The 18,850-nt window shown below is 38.1% G+C and overlaps 1 protein-coding gene across 1 annotated transcript in view; it reads right to left on the bottom strand.

Annotated features, from left to right (window-relative positions):
* LOC124282433 (limbic system-associated membrane protein-like) overlaps window positions 1-18,850 on the bottom strand; it is a 151,019-nt gene that overhangs the window by 45,298 nt on the left and 86,871 nt on the right. The window contains 1 exon segment of the mRNA XM_046718418.1: window positions 10,752-10,858. Within this exon segment, the coding sequence (XP_046574374.1) occupies window positions 10,752-10,858 (107 nt within the window).

Raw genomic sequence — 18,850 nt, forward strand, 5'->3', positions numbered from 1 at the left:
CAGTTCAAATGTTTCAGTTTTGTTTCAACTTTTTTAAAGAAGCCACATTTTTGACAACCACCCCCAAGCCAGCTTATTAAAACCCTGCAAGCCCATTATAGGAATGTCATCCATCAAAACAAACCCCAGTCCAGATTGTTACCCCGAAACTAGACCTAAGTTAGGATTAGGGATGAAACGTAAAGAGCGGTATTAGTAGAACTGCAGTATTTTGCTTTTGGTTCAGTATACCATAATGCAATCCCAATATTCGGCATTTTCAATTTTGTACTATCATTTTTGCAGCCTTTTTAAACGTTTTCTAAAATGTCTAGAAATTGAATCATTTTGTCGAAAGCTAAGCATTTCTATGCCAGACGGCTGCTATTTGTATTATGATCAAATCTCATATACTGAACCGAAACGGACCAAACCGAAGGCCTTGTAACACACACAATACGTACCATACCGAGGGAAGAGCATACCATTTCAACCCTAGTCAGGATGTTACCACCTAACTAGTCGCTGATTAGGACATTACCACAAAACTAACTCCAGGTTAAGATGTTACCATGAAAAACTAGAAACTGATTAGTATGTTACCGCATATCTCGGGCCTCATTACTATGTATACACTAGCCCCTGGTTGCGACCACACTAACCTCTAGTTAGTATGAACCAACATACTAGCCCGTGGTTCACATGTTACGGCTCTAACTAGCCCCCGGTTCGGAGGTTACCAAGAAACAAAACGTTGGTTAGGATGTTACCATCAAACTAGCCCCTGGTTACGATGTTAGAGGGATGAAGGCAGGTAAGTGTGAAAGCATTGACTGTCAGTTGAGATTTACTTACCGATGGGTTCTCTGTCTGTAAGGGGTAGATTATGAGGCCATTAAGTCATGACACATTTCTAAACCATAGTTGTCTAGTGATATCAAATCTTCCTTTGATGAGAGATGGCTCAACACAAGATTGAAAATAATACTTATGTGACATGTAGGTGTATATAAGAACATACAAACAATTCTTTTATAAAAATGCACCTAAAATATATAAAAGAATATAAGCTGAAAACAAGGAGTCAACAAAGGATGATATGTATTTCTTCGATGTCAAAAATATTCCCTTTGACATTCTGAAGTTTCACTTTAACATTCAGAGCAACAAGAAATAAAATTGATGTTACTAGTGGTGGTCCGATTAATTGAAATAATCAAAGATTGTTCGCAGTGACTAAACGACCAAGCAATCGATCATGTTTTCTCATAATCGAACACAAACAATTCTGGAACACTTGTTTTCATCAACAATATTTTTAACAAAGTTGGTTTTGTCTGTTACATTTCATAAGCACTACAAGCTTGTTCCAAGTCATCAATGAATTTATTTTAAAGACATCAAGAAATTTATGTTCCTAACATACTAGTCATCCTTTAAAGATGTGAAATTTTGCCAAAAATACCCCCAAAAATGTAATTTTTGGAGTAAAATTGATATTTTATACTTATCCTGACTCATGCTCTTTTTTGCTTGTCTTCTTCTTCTTGCGAACATAGTGGAACACTTGTATCTCCCTAATTGAAGCTCCCTTCAATTTAAAATCACTAATTAGTATTCACCACGAAAGTTACCTCCTTTCCACAAGCCGGGGAGGGAGAGCCACCCTCTACCCATGTGCCTCACTCTCTCCTCATATACTGAGCCCAACATTTGAATTTACAGGGAAATCCAAAGTGTTATTTGGGGAGGATGGGAGGGCTGACCTCATGAGTCAGGATAAGTATAAAATATCAATTTTACTCCAAAATTACATATTTTTTCCTTATCCTGACTCATGCTCTTTTTGTTGTAGCATCCCTACGGAAGACGGAGGTGGGAATATCTAATACTTTGGATTTTTAATAATTAGTGATTTGAACTGTGATGATTGTAATAACCCTATGGGAACTTCATAAAGGCACTGAACTGATGAATTCCTGCTGCTAACTTATCAGCTGCCATATAAAAGGTTATTACCATGTACTTATTATGATAAAGTATATATAACATTAATACAATGCTTAAGACTAATAGACTTAAAGCTTGTTAATATGCTAGTATAAACTCCTTAGAGTTTGTTAGCTAAAATACTTTAAGATATAACATAGTACTAAGCTTAAGATATGATTAAACTTAAGCTAATTATATAATAGCAAACTCTTTAGAGTTTGTTAGTTAATATACTTATATGATATAGATATAATGCTGAGCTTAAGATATGAATAAGCTTTAGCTACATATATAATAGCAAAACTCTGTAGAGTTTGTTAGCTAATATATTTTTATAATATGAGTATAGTACTGTGCTTAAGCTATAATTAACTTAAGCTACATATATAATAGCCAAACTCTGTAGAGTTTGTTAGCTAATATATTTTTATAATATGAGTATAGTACTGTGCTTAAGCTATAATTAACTTAAGCTACATATATAATAGCCAAACTCTGTAGAGTTTGTTAGCTAATATATATTTATAATATTAGTATAGTACTGAGCTTAAGATATAATTAACTTAAGCTACATATATATAGCAAAACTCTGTAGGGTTTTGTTAGCTAATATATTTTACAATATGAGTATAGTAGTGTGCTTAAGATATAATGAACTTAAGCTACATATATAATAGCAAAACTCCGTAGAGTTTGTTAGCTAATATATTTTACAATATGAGTATAGTATTGTGCTTAAGATATTATTAACTTAAGCTACATATATAATAGCCAAAAAACTCTGTAGAGTTTATTAGCTAATATGTTTATAGTGTAACCATAGTACTAAGCTTAAGATAAGATTAGACTTAAGCTAAATGTATATAGCAAAATAAACTCCTTAGAGTTTATTAACTAATATACTTTTTATGTTAAAAACATAGTACTGAGCTTAAGTTATGATGAAACTTAAGCTATATATATATAATAACAAAACTCCGTCGAGTTTTGTTAGCTAATACCTTTATAATGTAAACATACTGCTTAAGATATGATGAAAACTTAAGCTAATTGTATAATAGCGAAAACAACCCTTTAGAGTTTGTTAGCTATGATATAAACCTAGTATTGAGCTTATGAAGGAAAACTTAAGCTACATATATAATAGCAAGAACTCCGTAGAGTTTGTTAGCTAATACATGTTATAATGTAACCATAAAGCTTAAAATATGATGAAACTTAAGCGAAATATTGAAATATATAATAGCAAAACCCTCTTTTAGAGTTTTGATAGCTAATATACCTATATGATATAAACATAGTACTGCGCTTAAGATATGAATAAGCTTAAGTTACATATATAATAGCTAAAACTCTGTAGAGTTTGTTAGCTAATACATGTTATAATATAACCATATTGCTTAGAAATATGATGATACTTAAGCCAAATAGCAAAAAACTCTTTAGAGTTTGTTAGCTAATCTACTTATATGATATAAACATAGTACTAAGCTTAAGATATGAATAAGCTTAAGCTACCTATATAATAGCAAAACTCCTTAGAGTTTGTTAGCCCATATATTTTAATAATATGAGTATAGTACTATGCTTAAGGTATAATTAGCTTAAGTTACCTATATAATAGTAAAACTCCGTAGAGTTTGTTAGCTTAATTAACTTAAGCTATGTATAAAATAGCCAAAACTCTGTAGAGTTTGTTAGCTAATGCATTTATCATGTAACCATAGTATTACTCTTAAGATATGAATAACTTAAGGTAAATATATATAATAACAAACTCTGTAGAGTTGTTAACTTATATATTGTATGATGTAATAATCATAGTACTGTGATGATAAAAGGAACTTAAGTAAATTATATATAGCATGAAGCTATTTAGTATTGTTATAAGATAAGTAAAAATTTGTTAGATTGACTTATCTTCTCCGAGGAACTGTCAGCTGTTGTGCGAGGGACCATGGGATCGAATTGGTGTATACCTGAGACGTCCTCGGTGGTGATATCTCTCAGATAATGGTTTGCAACCACCATATCGGATTTCCAGAAATAAACCCTCCATTATTTCAATCACATTTGTGTAGAACAATTGTAGAAGTTAGCTATAATATCATGAGTATTAAGCTCATGGAGGGTCGGAATAGGTCCATCCGCATATGCACGTAGTATGACAGTTCTGATCCAAATGGAGATATAGTACATGAGACTTCACTCTGCGTAAGTTGATGATAGAGGAAATAATCTGTTGCATTTTTTCCTCCTGTTTGGTTTGGTGGAGATAAAATTACAGTGCTCTTGCTGGCCATCTTGATAGAATCATCGTATCATGGGGTCCAAGTATGTCATCCAGGCGTGTTCATAAACCTCACTTGTGAGGTGTTGGAGCACTATATTCATATCCCCAGGTTGGGCGTGAAATTTCCGTTTTATTCTCCAAACAGAAGTTTAGTAGGTTTACTAACCATCTAGTTGTGTTAGTCGCTTGATGAAATTCAGCTGTAGTCTGAAACGCTGTGGATTTAGATCCACTTGTATCTTTCATCTAGGTAATTCGCTGCGAAGTCCTTGACGATGTAGGTGCACAACCAGGTGTGTCTGTCCTCGTTGAACTTTATGTAAAATCGCCTGACTGCCGATCCCTCGTCTTAACTTGACAGGGGAGGTCTCTAACTTGAAGAAAGGCAGTCTAATCATGAATGTTCAGGTTAACTGGACTGTAATGAGGCTTGCTCGTTCACTGATATATAGTTGTCACTTGTGACGTAAGTCTTGAACTGTGAATAGAGATCGACCTCTGTGTAGGTCGTTGTCCCTCAGCGGTCCAATCAGAACAAGGCATTTTGATTCTGTATAATACCCGCTGTGTGATGTCACCGGTGTAGCGGAAAAAACCCACCTTGAATAAATTCTTGTCGTCGTTGATATTAGCATAAACGTCGGTCTTCACCGTAGCTTCGAAGTTATCCGAGTGACCACGTGTTTTGAGGGTTAATGGTAACCGCTGAAACCTCCGCCGAAATATCTCGCTCTGTAATTTTATGCTGGGTAGGTTATTTTCCTGGTTGTCGCGTGAAAGTAATTTCAGTTTTGAATATAATTCCGACTTCCTTATATATAAGGGTATAAACAACTTGCAAGTTGTGAGCTTGTAGACTGTATACATGAATGTATCGTCCATAATTGTAGAATTAACGTTGAACTTGTTGTACATATTTCTTCTCAGAAACTTTGACGATTAAGAGTTATACTCGCTGTAACAAGGCTGCTGTTCAATTTCGATATTGAATTGTCTGCAGATATGCGTAATGGTCACGCATGTAGATAATCGTATCGTCGTCCGGGATTGTATATTAGCAATTATCACGGAATAGTTGATTTCTGTGAAGATCTATGAAATGTCGTTGACTAATAATACAGCGACGTTCTGTGTTGTAAATAGCCTGAGCAATTATCTTGGCGTAGGCTTATAGACGGCATCTGGCATACAGTTGATAATCAACTTATGCGACGTCTTGAACGGACTGACGAGTAGCTATATATGACGAGTGGCTAGTATATGGAAACCTTGGAGGAGACTTCCTCGGTGAACGCCGGAGACTTCGCGAAGTTCTCGAAGTATCCCTTCTAGATCTTCTGGGTGAAGTAGACTTGGAGCCACTTAGCCTTCGCGACCATCGCGAAGGTGTCGAGTCAAAGCCCGATTAGTATATATATATATATATATATATATATATGGAGCTTGCTTGCGTGAACAGCCTCTGTGTTTAAGATCTATTTAGGCCAGCGAACATACGTCTCGTCATGGATTCAACAGAACCAATATACGATTGTAGTTCTTATACTTGATATCGATGATCAACTTGTCTATGGGTTGATCTTCTCGGAGACTTGTGAGGGGAACGTTGATAGTTTCGCGAAGCTCTTGTATAGTCCCTCGATGTCCTTCTAGATGATGATGATCTGGATTCAGGTGTCCTTTCGCGCATGCCTTCGAAGCTTCCTCTGCGCCCGGTCCGGGGAACGGCGATATGACCTTCGCGAAGGCTTCCCTGATGTCTGATGGTCCGAGTCCACATCTAGGGATGAAACCGCATAAGGTGATGATCTATCCTGCCTTCGCGAAGTCCTTCGCTGGCTGTACATCTAGGTTCTTTCCGCCTTCGCGAAGGCTGTACATCTAGGTCCTTTCCGCTTTGCGAAGGCCTTCGCGAAAGCTGTACATCTAGGTCCTTCGTCAAGGTGGTCCGCGGACTTCCTTCGCGAAGGTGACATCGCCCTGGCTGCTACGTTGGACGGGGGTGCCTCTGGGGGTGCTGTCTACGTTTGGAGCCTTCGCGAACTTCGGACCCTGCTACCGCGAGATATTGGTCCTCCATGATGTTCATAATTTGTCGCATCATGTCTTCTGGGATGGTCTGCGGCGAGGGTCGTCGGTGCTTAATCTGCGGTGTTAATGGAGGGGTCCACCGGAAAATCGTCCGACATCAGTGTAGAGGCATCAGGCTGCATGGTGATCTCTGCTGATGTCGCTGTAGCTGTCACCGGTCGTTTCTTGTGGCGTCGTCGGGGATGATGATCAGCTGATCATCGTGAGAGGTCCAGGTCATCGGCTGGAACAATCTCGGTTGAAAGTCCTAGTAGACTTCGTTGATTTTCCCTCAGAGGTCGGCGCTGCCCTGGGTGTCGCGGCGTCTGCGTTGAGTGTTGGTAATGATGGGACCCTCAGGACGATCATCGCATATCTGCGTTGGTACATCAGGCTGCATGCTGATCTGTGCCGACATCGGTCAATCTTTGATGTACATCCGTATGATGACCGGCTGATCATCATACAGGCCCAAACTTCGATGGGAACGGTCTCGTTGTTGAGATGTAGTAGAAAAACCCCTAGTCTTCTGCTGCGGCGATGGGATGTCTGGGGAAGCAGGATGCTTCTTGGAGATGGCGGACTCGTCCCCACACCTCTCCACCACTCTAGCGGAACACCACACACGGGAGGAAGTCGGCCAACAGCAGTAGACTGGCTGAGGGGTTCCGGTGTATCAGTCATACTAGACTCTGCATACAGCGACCTATCTGCTGTGCGTGCTTAAAGCGCCAAAGTAAATATTAATAAAAGGTAGAATTGGATAAATTTGTACCGCAACTGCAATGTGAATATAATAAACATGGCTGCGTACATCATATTAAAGGCGGATCAGCAGCAGCATAAAAAGCGTAATCTGCAATAGTACAGAATTTTCATCAACGTAATCCACTGAAAACAAACCACGGCGTCCGTGACTAAACTGTAGAAAAGCGACTAAATATCAATATATAATCGTTGAAGGATACTAGCTAAACCTCTATAGATGTCTATACGAGGTAACTAACTAAATATAATTCAAAGGATATAGTGTGTCGGGAGACACAGAGGCTCTCACGCCCAGCTCACTGGACGAAGAAGGAGAGAGTGAGGCACATGGGTAGAGGTGGCCCTCGCTCCCGCCAGCTTGTGGAAAGGAGGTAACTTCGTGGTGAATACTAATTAGTGATTTTAAATTGAAGGGAGCTTCAATTAGGGAGATACAAGTGTTCCACTATGTTCGCAAGAAGAAGAAGACAAGCAAAAGAGCATGAGTCAGGATAAGGAAAAATTAAGTACGTTTTTTCCTTATATTTTGTGCATTAAAAAATTTCATAAATGACGCTAACCAATTATATTCGATGATTGATCGGTGGTAATGAACCAATCATCAATTATGACATTTTAACCAATTCCCAACACTAGATGTTACAGGCGTGAGTTCTTCTTGGAGAGCCTTAAAGCAACTTTACTGTAGGAATAGTACTGTTAGACTTTAAACACTATGAGTGGTCTAACACCTATCATAGAAGTACTGTGTCCGATAGAAACACTATTGCTGCACTATTCGGGAGTGGAACGCCTATCATTAAAGTATTGTGTCAGTTGGAACAGCTGCCATAAAATTATCATGTCCTTCAAGCAAGGTGAATTTTGCATAAGAAAAAATTGTACAATTTCATAATGGCTGACAGGGCATATATTGCCTTTTATTGCGCTGTTTGATACTGTAATTAGTGTAGAGTGGCATACCTCAACACTGTTGGAGACTGTTAATACCTCAAATGCTATGAATGCATTGCTGTCAGGCCATGGGAAATTGTGATTTATTAATAATTTAAAAATTGTAAAGTCAAAATTTCTTCATATCATATTCAACACCCTCTTCTCTTATCAACACGATAAAGTGTTTTATCTATTCATACTAAAACATGTCCTGGGAGGATTGTTCGGTTGATTAACACATTTTTCTAATTCAATGGATTTCAGTAAATATTAATTAAGACATGATATTAAATCTGTATTATGCATGTTTAAAGACTTTACAGAAGCACTTAACATAAAAATATCAGTCAGATATCATGAGAGGAAAGAAAGGAAGGTCATTAATAGAACTGTCATCAGTTTCACAATAAAATAGTGAATTTCTGGGGTATATCAGAGTGATTTTGATTGATAATGTTGTGAAATCTCCCAAACCAACCAACATATGAGAAATAAATTGAGCAATCAAACAGACATATTTTTTTAGAAGGTAGCTATTTTACAGGCCCAATGTTGTGGAAAGAGGCCATTACTGAACACAGCGGGTTCTGCAGAACTGCTCTACAATGACCCTGATTATTGACGATAAATCATGCCTTGAAAGACAACAAGTGGCTTGCAGGAATAACACTATTTGTGTTGCACTATAATGTGGAGACCAAGATGGGATTTTTTGATACAATCTTCTGTCACAAATATTTCAAAATCGTATTGGTTGTCCTCAAATATTTGAGAATGTTGTGAGCAAATTTCAATTTCTAAAGAAACATTGTTACCAGGCTCTTCAGTACTGGTGGTTAAGATCACAAAAGATCAACTAAAAAGCTGTCATTATTTGGCAAAATTTGTGTGACAATAAAGTATATTTTGTTCATCTATCTGACAGAGTGGGTGAGTGTGGTAATTGTGGATCAGTGCTACCACAAACTACCAGTTATTTTCCCGGAATTGAAAATATAACCCTTGGTTTCGGATACCCTATGAGTGAGTTTGTATGGTTTTAGGTCACTCTTAGCAATAACCCAGTAATATGATGAAATGGGACACAGAAATGGGCTCTTATACTAGTACATTATGAGCCCTCATGAATGAACACTTTATCCACTTGGCCACCTTGATTTCCACCCTAGATAACGAAAAGCAAATTGTACTGAAACTGAGTACCTTTGTCCCTTGAACCTTGAGATATGACCATTAAGAGTGAGTGAGTTTAGTTTTATGCCACTATCATGGTGGGAGACCAAAAATGATGACCATTATGAATTTAACCATGTGTTACTGATCCAATCTGTTCTGAGCTGTCATAGAGCAGGAATTTTGCTGAGTGAAGCATTTAACAACAAATAACCATAAACATCACTTTGCAAGTATTAACTTAAGCTAAAACAACTTCCTACACAAATAAAATACGATATTAGGGAGAAATTGTATGAGTGGGTGTATTTCATTCTACAAATTCCTGAATGTAACATGCCTTTACTGATAAGCCAGGATGACATGGCAGATTTCCCCATCAATTACACCATTAGAGACATGTCCCCATTATCACTGATACCACGCCGCTGATTCCAGCATTTGTCAATGACATTCTTGCCGGACTGCCATACATCTAGCAAATCAACAAATCAATACAAAATGTTTCATGTAAATTTGTTTGCAAACCATCATGGCACAAAATGGATGAAGATGACCAAATTACAAACATTTGGGAGTTGAAAAGGACGTAAAGAGTATAATTGCATTTGATTCGTCAACAGAAGACTACCAGCATCTTTGCTAGGCTCTCAAGAGCAACAAATACGAAGAGTGGTGACAGAATCCGTCAGTTTAGTAAGGAAAGCCAATCTCATGGGTCCAGCCTTCAATGGTAAAGCTTCAAAATGAGGAAAGATGGCTGCAGTTGCTTCTTGACAGACTATCCACCTGACAACTACTGGTCATTTGTAATGTCCTGGGAATCATCACCCCACCCTAATTCATCCCAAATCTATGGATTGACAACATAACCCTGAAATGCCTTTTTGATGGAGTAGATGTTTCCAAGAAAACGTCTCACAAGTCATCTGCGTTACAAGATTAGGGGAGATTCCTTACAAGACCCTTCTCACTGACAATAACATTTACATTGACAACACTGACATCTACCATCAGTCGTCAGGAAAATGCTATGAAGAGCTCTCTGAATATCATGTAGCACCTGACAGGAACTTTCCTTCAAATCATGTATTAGTCTGTGTGGGTTTTCAAAGGATTATTATCATGAGGAATGTTATCATGACGTGGTGTTATATTTTATTCATATTCTCGACACTGATAAAAGAGTGAGCAAAAGTTGTAAAGTTAGTCTCAGTTGATTTGTTATTAAATCTGCACAGTGATTTTCAAGATCAAAGGAAACTACATCTTTTTTTTTTTTTTTACCAGTTTACTGTCAACAGCTGCAAAGACAACACTGTTGGAGCTGTGCACATACAAAAGAACTGTAGGATGCAGGATGTATAGCAAGAAATAGTCATATGAATTCAGTAAATCTGTAAATAAATTTTTTCGCCAACTGAGATCTGATAATTGTATTGATGAAATTGTCTTTATTATTAAAATTAGGTCATTCCTTGAAGTCCATATAAAAGTCACATGTTTATTTCCAGTTATGGTTCAATGGCAACACGTTTACCTTAAACTCCCCAAGGAAGTCCACGGAGCAGGGTAGAACGGCTGTCTGTCCAGTCACCACAGTCACGTTCTTCGCCACAACATTAAACCGAGGTTCCACACCTTTTGCTGAAACACAAAATGTACCATTTAGATACAAAGTGATATGGAGGTTACCACTTACAATCAAAATCAAAACTAATTATATCGTTGTTAAAACACACAGCGTATTTAATAGGCCGCTTTCAGGAATATTCCAGCATTGTCATGGTGGTGGATGCCTAGACTATAACACTAATGAGTGAGTGAGTGAGTGAGTGAGTAGTTTTATACCACTTTTAGCAATTTTCCAGCAACATCACGGTGGGGGGCACCAGAAATGGGCTTCACACATTGTACCCATTGGGGGAATGGAACCCGTGTCTTCATCGTGATGAGCGAACGCTTGAACCACTAGGCTACCCCACCGCCCCTCACACCAATGAACCAACTAGATACTGGGGTAAACAGGCCATCAAACCAGTATATGTTCTTGTAGTTACACTGCACTAGAAAGTACAACCTAAATATTGTCACTCTAGCTCCTAAAAGCCATCAGTGTAACACCAATGGCTTATAAGGTAAAACTGCAGCTGTTCAGCTGAATAGAGGTGGCGATTCTCAACCACACCGCTTTTGAAAATTAGCCAGCAATTTAGCACCAGTCAATATCATTAAGGGAATTATACACAACTCCCAACAAAGCAATGTCTGGTATGTGTCTTAATTTCTCCTGAGCCATGGTGTTCATGGCAGGAAGCACAGTGGTCAAGAGAGGGACATGGTTGTTTCGGGTGCAATGAGTGAGTGAGTGAGTTTAGTTTTACGCAGCTTTTAGCAATATTCCAGCAATATCACAGCAGGGGACACCAGAAATGGGCTTCACACATTGTACCCATGTGGGGAATTCAACCTGGATCTTTGGCTTGACAAGCGAACTGCCTTAACCACTAGGTCTGCAGTTAGATATGGTGGTCCAAAGTGGGACATGGATGTCTACAGTAGAACAGTTAGTGAGTGGGTTGGGTTTTACACCTTTTACATCTTAAGTGAAACATGGTGGGACATGATTGTCGTAAGTGTTACATGGATGTCTTGATTGTGAGTGATTCAGTGAGTGAGATTGGTTTTATGCCGCTTTTAGCAATATTCCAGCAACATCACGGCAGGGGACACCAAAAAAGGGCTTCACGCATTGCACCCATGTGGGGAATTGAACCCGGGTCTTTGGCATGACGAGCAACTTTTATAACAACTATGGTACCTCACCGCCCCATCTTGATTGTGACATGGGTTGTCCTGAGACATACCGGTAGGTATTGTGAAATATGACCGTTAGTTGGCATCAGTAACAAGTAGTTGGTTGGTTGGTTGGTTGGTTTGTTGTTTAATGCTGCACTCAGCAAAATTCTAGCTATTTGGTGGTCTGTAAATAATCATGTCTAGACAAGAAAATCCACTGATCAACAGCATGAGCATCAATCTACGTAACTGGGAAATGTTGAGATGTGTCAACCAAGTAAGCAAGCCAGACCACCCGATCTCGTTAGTCACCTCTGGTGACAAGCATGGGCTGCTTCAGACCAATTCTAACATGGCTCTTCATGGGTAACACAATTAGTGTAGTAACTGTGGTATCGTGCTGAGATGGTAATAGGGTTGTTTTGCTGTGTTGGAATGCTAAATACAGTGATAACAGTCCCCTATTTTCATAAAAAATTGTTTTCAATGCAAGATGCAAAGACATCTACAGCATTCACATGATATTAAGATTACCATGTGTATTGGTCTCAGGAACCAATCTGGAGACAGGAATCAGCTTCCCAGATTCCATCATGAAATACCCAAAAATATAACTGAAAGTTTTATCCAAAGAAATTGTATCTAAAACTGATTTTTACCATGAACAAAAAAATCACATTACTCTAGCTGCACAATTTACTAGATAATTGACGTAATAATAACTATGAAGACAGCACTTTGATGCAGTTGACTGCCATTGCATGTGAATGAAGTTTTACAATTTAGTTGATTGTGTGATGCTGTACTCTGATGATTTAGCGTATTTTTTCAAAACATCCCCAATGTATCAGCAGAATATGATTTAGTTACAGACCACATATTTATCACTCAATTTTAGCTGACTGCAGTAGACCCGTGAAGCTCTGGATTAGAATTGGTCTTCAGCAACCCATGCTTGTCGTAAGAGCCGACTAACAGGCTCGCTGACTTGGTTGTCATCGTATCCAAATTGTGTAGATCAATGCCCATGTTGTTGATCACTGGATTGTCTGGTCCAGACTCGATTATTTAAAAAGGCCGCCATATAGCTGGAATATTGCTGAGAGCGGCGTAAAACTAAACTCACTCACTCATTGACTGCAGCATTTACCAAACTTAACTCATTCACATTTGTGATTGTAATTGCTGTCTTTCTAATATATGTATTCATCTGGGACACAATATCCACTTCACCTTTTTTGCTGAGAAGAAACAACTAACATGAATAAAAATGTTCCCGAAGTAACACACGATAATTGCAACAGGTCAATCCTTTGAAGATGCTAGCGTCGTCTAAGTAATAATATCTAAATACTGCACGTTTTACACTTAACTCCCAGCACAGCTAACACAGCTACTCTGCAACATTACACATATCTAATGATGATAGCTTGAACCATAACATATATCACAAGCGGGCAATAAATCTCGTAACAGTGCCACGTGACAATCAGCCATGTTTGTTCTCCTTTCTCTTCAAAATGTCTGCACCAAATTGCTTTAGTCCCCCGTTGGCATCAATAATGCACTATTTATTGTCCCCAATCTGAATATTTATCACCAAACATCTCACACCGGACAGTCGCATGTGATAATTTATATGTCTCTCATACACCAGTATATCACAATTCTGACTACTTCAACCAAAGTAATTTGACTTTACTTTCCCCTCCATGTTTATTCAGGCAAGAATTTATGCTGATGACAGATTAGTCTTGGAGAATGGTCACAATGCCAGTAAACCACTATGTATTTCCTTACCGATTTGCTAGAATTTAGGAATAAAACAGTAATTATTAAGTCAAACCTTTAAGAATATTTACAGATAGGCTGGTTATAAATCGAATATTTGCACAAGGCTGAGCTTGCAATGGTTGAATCACCATCAAAGGCGAGCATTTCTCCACCAATCTTAATCAAATACATATAACCATAACGGCATCTAGTTATGACATGTGGGAGACTAGTTATACAGCATAGTGGAAGAAATCACTCCTCAACTTGATACTTCTCCTGACCCGTACCATCAATCAATTTAATTGTCCTGTTAGAAACAACAGGTCCCCTAACCTCCTATCTTAGATCAGTGCATGTCAAATTTGACACATTACGCACCAATTTAATGAATTCTCCCTTAACTTTCACCCCTGACCTCTCCTGCATGATTGGTTCTATTTCGCAGCAATGTCCACTTGAAATGTACTCTAAGATCTATCTGTCAAATAACTCCTATCGAACTGGGATCCAATCTTGCAACAAGTACCTCATTCCGATTCCCAAAGATGATAAGTTGCAGGAATTTGACAACTGTAATTTCGATATCATACCGTGTGCTAAACGTAATTAGTATGGGCAATTTCCCAGCGATAGCTTTCGCCAATCCAAGAGGACTACCCAGGATTCCTCACTGGAAGAAAATCATTACCATCGCCAAAAAAACCCTTCTGATGTTGAGATCGATCTTCTTTACCAGATTCTTCTGCAACTTTTACCTTTTCAATTAACTTAATTGACCATTAAAAACTGTGCAATAAAGAGATATTCTTAAAAGTCAAATGTTTACAGAAAGAAAACCTGCTGAATAACGGAGCTTTCCAATCAGCGTACACCCAAACGTATCCAGGCTATTTTGATGTTAGTTCATGAACATCAACATGCTAAAATAAACATTCACACAAACCTGATTACACATTCCACAATCATGTCAAACACTAGCTCTAGTGAAAAATCCAATCCCAGTATACATATGAAATCATGGTACTATACTCATAGAACAATATGGTTGAATGCAAATTGTTTGGGGAGTTGGCAGGATAAGGGCAAGGTCAACCAAATACAAAGAAATTTGCCTGACACTTTCAAATCGATTTTGACACATTCTTATAATTCATCTGTGACAATCTATTTCCCAATGCAATTACACTGTCTGTATGTTGTAACTTGGGTTGTAATATTTCACTCTTTGATTAGTTACGTTGAAATGAAAATCATAATAAACTTGATTATTTGACTATTCTCAATTTGAAATGGCATCATCATGGCTGGATACTTAATTTAGCAGGGGAAAAAGGTTAGCAGTAAATGTTTAAAATGAAAGAAATTTCCTTCCTGAAACATGCTATCACTTCGATAAAAAAGAACGTTTATCACTTTTTTTCTGAAATTCAAAACATTTATATTTTGCTGTTGAGTTTTTCGTTTTCTAACCCATTCCAACAAAAGTCAAAATCAGAAGATGACAAATTCTCCAAGACCAACAAATGTGACAGAGCAAAATATCTAATTGTTACAGCTTGTCTTGCGGGGCTGCTCTGTCCAGCTTGATGTGAGTAGTCCTGTTTAATCTGTTTGATTATATAATATACAAGATAGGTTATGGAGCTTTCAGAACAATATCCAGGAACTAGGATTTAGAAATTTGTATTTGTATGTCAGGTCTATTTATGTCTCACAATAATTTAAATTTGGTCAGTTTACAATTTGGTCATTGTGGGTGCTTAAAGTATGAAATGAGTCAAGTCAAACATCTAGAGATGAAAATTGAAAAAAATGAAATTCTAAAAATCCAGAAATGACACAAGTCAGCAGTTGACAGCCTGGTCCTCGTCTCTGCAAAGGTGCAGGAAACAACACAATATAGCTTCAAAGGCATATTAAGGACAAACATACCAAAATGAACAAGTCAAACTGAACTGGGAATGGGATAATCTAAACATTCCCTAAATTCCTTAAATAGCAAAAGACACAAGCTGGCAACCTGGTATTTCAGTGGCATTTGTCTTTCAGGACAGAAATACCCATTACTTTTTTATATATGGTCCCCATACACACTGCTATGAACAGAGTCAAACAGTGTTGTGGAAATGGAAACAAATACAAATTCTAAAAAGCCCAAAAAAGAAAAAGAACTAGTTGAAAAACAAATTTGGTCATATTGTGGGTGTTTAGAGTATGAAATGAGTCAAAGTCAAAACTCTTGGCATGAAAATGGAAAAAGTTAAGAGTTTTAATAATCCAGAAATAAAGCCCAAAATAGAAAAAGAACTAGTTGAAAACTAAGTCTTTATGTGTGTGGAAAGTTTCATGAAAGAACACTACTCAGTTTCAAAGATTGGATCCAGACACAGAATGATTACAGACAGATTGACAAGCCATATACGAAATTACTAGGTATTACATTACAGGGGGATAAATAGAGAATGCTTGCAAATATAATCTGAATTTGCAATTTTTGGTGAGATTTTCTTTAAACGTGAAAGTAAGATGTCAGCAAATGACATTGACATTGAATATGTGAGCTCTGGGTTATATCATATATATTTTCATATTTGGTCATAGTGTTTCAAGTTTCTCACAGAATAGATTTTAGTGAAACCATCTTGCATAATGGTACGGCACCGATGGACAAAAGGGTCATTATTGTTGTCAAAACCAGAACATTTTTGTATGGTTGGGAGACATAACAGATATTGTGGAGCCACAAGTCACTGATGCCATCTTGCTTAAAGGTATAGCTGAACTTTTGAATAAAATAAAGACTCAGATCAAGAATATACATTTACTCAGTGCTCTTTAAAATGCATCTATGTGATCAGATATTGATAAGAAACTTGCACTTAACATTCACGATGCACCTACTTAAACAGTTTCTATTAAAAGCAACAAACATGTGTTCAAGCCGGTGCCATCACAGATCATCAATAACAGATCCCTTGTGAACTGCAGTCAATATGATGGCATGCAATATGAAGTTTACTGTTTAGGGGCAACCATCAAGAAACTAAGACAATGTATCACTACCAAGATTCCACAACACTGTTGTCATCCATCATCAACCTACATCAAGATAATCAGTTAGTCTTTGCCACAGTCCCTGAACCACATTCTTTTCCCTTCGGCCCATCCCTCCCTGCAATACTGAAGCCCTAAATGATGCAAGTCTAGATCCTGTTAACGAAATAAACTGATATTTGGCATTGGGATTACAACCCTTTTCGTTGAATTAACTGATGCTTCAGGTATGTTTTGGATCTCAGCCTCTCACTGGGGCTCCTTTTCACTTTAAAAGGAATTGTTTGTTTCTATCAAAAAAATGTATATTCAGAAAACTATGCATTAGTCTAGATAATAAGTCTACAGGTCAATAGTGTTAGACAACATTGACCAATTTTTTTTTCAGCCTTCAAATTTCATACTGGACCAAAAACCATGGTACTGTATTGTGCAAAGGACAGGAAGAAAAGTAATCTCCACTGACCAGCAGCATCTGGAGCTTCAATTGTGCTACAAATGTAACTGAGCTTCAATTGTGCTACAAATTGTAACTGATTAAAATTGCCTAAAAATGTAGACCTAAGCATGCTGCTGTATGACTGGAAGGCCCTGGAGTAAGTGAGGGAGTTGGGTTTAGCGCTGCTTTGTCTCAGTGAAGTAACTTGTTATGTATGATGAAAGACACAGGGTACTGTGGCATAAACGGATCTTGTATCTCCCATACTTTAACATACATTTACACCTGTCATGGTGCTGAGGTTGCTTTGTACAATTGCATCAAGGTCATATCGCTCAAGGGTGGGCATTATGGTGACAGTCCAGTGACCCTAATTATGAGAATCTTGGGTTTGAACACAGGACCAGCTGACCCTACAACTGAATGACCTCTACCTGGACTGCTACCATCAGTTACTCTCTCTGTGTGTGGGGGTTGGGGGGAAGAAGAGGAGGAGGGGGAGAGGGAAGGGAAAGGGAAAGGTCAAGGAACGCCCTGGACAATAAAGTCCTAATTTGCCGTTGTCAGTCAGACGGGAAATACACATCAAATAAAAAATAAATCTAGATATAGCAAATCTCATTTGACTGGTGGTTGTAGATATTCCTGAGAGCCAGTACATGTATCCACCATCCAGGTCCCCATGGACACATCGCCATGCCTGTCTATGCAGCCAGTCTGTGAAGACAGTCAGACCCCGCTATCTACGATTCATCAAAATATTGGGAATTAAATGCTTTCCCTCTCCATGGTGTTCAGGATGTAAGGTCCTCAGAGACAAAGTTTTCACCGTCAATCCTGGAATTCCATTTAAAGTTCACCACAACCATCTCCCGAGACACAGCTCAAATTTCATCTCTGAGTTTGGAGGCCTGTGGCAACATAGCAACTCCAATTATGAAGAATACTTGGCAATATGAATTTTCATGATACTCCATGAAATAATCAAGGTATGTTAAAGAGGAGTTTTTAGTGATCCGTAATGAACCCAGTAATGATTTTCAATGGAACTTTGTTTGGCGTTGTGATCCTGGGACATGTGATACCATCTGATGACATGGTTGCACAGATCAGAAAGGCAGTACAAACAGCTGGGTCACATTGTAGGTTATCTAAACATCATTAATCTCCATTGGATGGTTACACGTTTCAAAGTGGCAGGACTGGAGTGAGTGAGTAAATTATAAAGAGGTGAACAAGTGCTGAGTTACATCTTGCTTTCAGAGTGATGATGTTTTGGGTCTGCAGCTTATTCATAAGGCTGACATGTAGATCCAGAAATGATTTAGAAATATATATCTAAGATTAAAATACATAAAACCCGAAAAGAACCCAGAACAATTTCCTTGAGTCCTTCATATCTTTAATGCAATTTCAGCCTAGGTCTGAGATAATTAACACTTGCCCAAACATTCTGGACATATCTAAACATTCATCTCCATGTCTAGGGGCAGTTGGATAGCCTAGTGGTTAAAGTGTTTGCTTGTCACACTCGAAAACCAGGGTTTGATTCCCCACAAGGGCACAATGGG

The sequence above is a fragment of the Haliotis rubra genome, unplaced genomic scaffold (assembly GCF_003918875.1).
Source record: "Haliotis rubra isolate DU_JTF1 unplaced genomic scaffold, ASM391887v1 Scf3, whole genome shotgun sequence".
Classification (NCBI taxonomy): Eukaryota; Metazoa; Mollusca; class Gastropoda; order Lepetellida; family Haliotidae; genus Haliotis; species Haliotis rubra.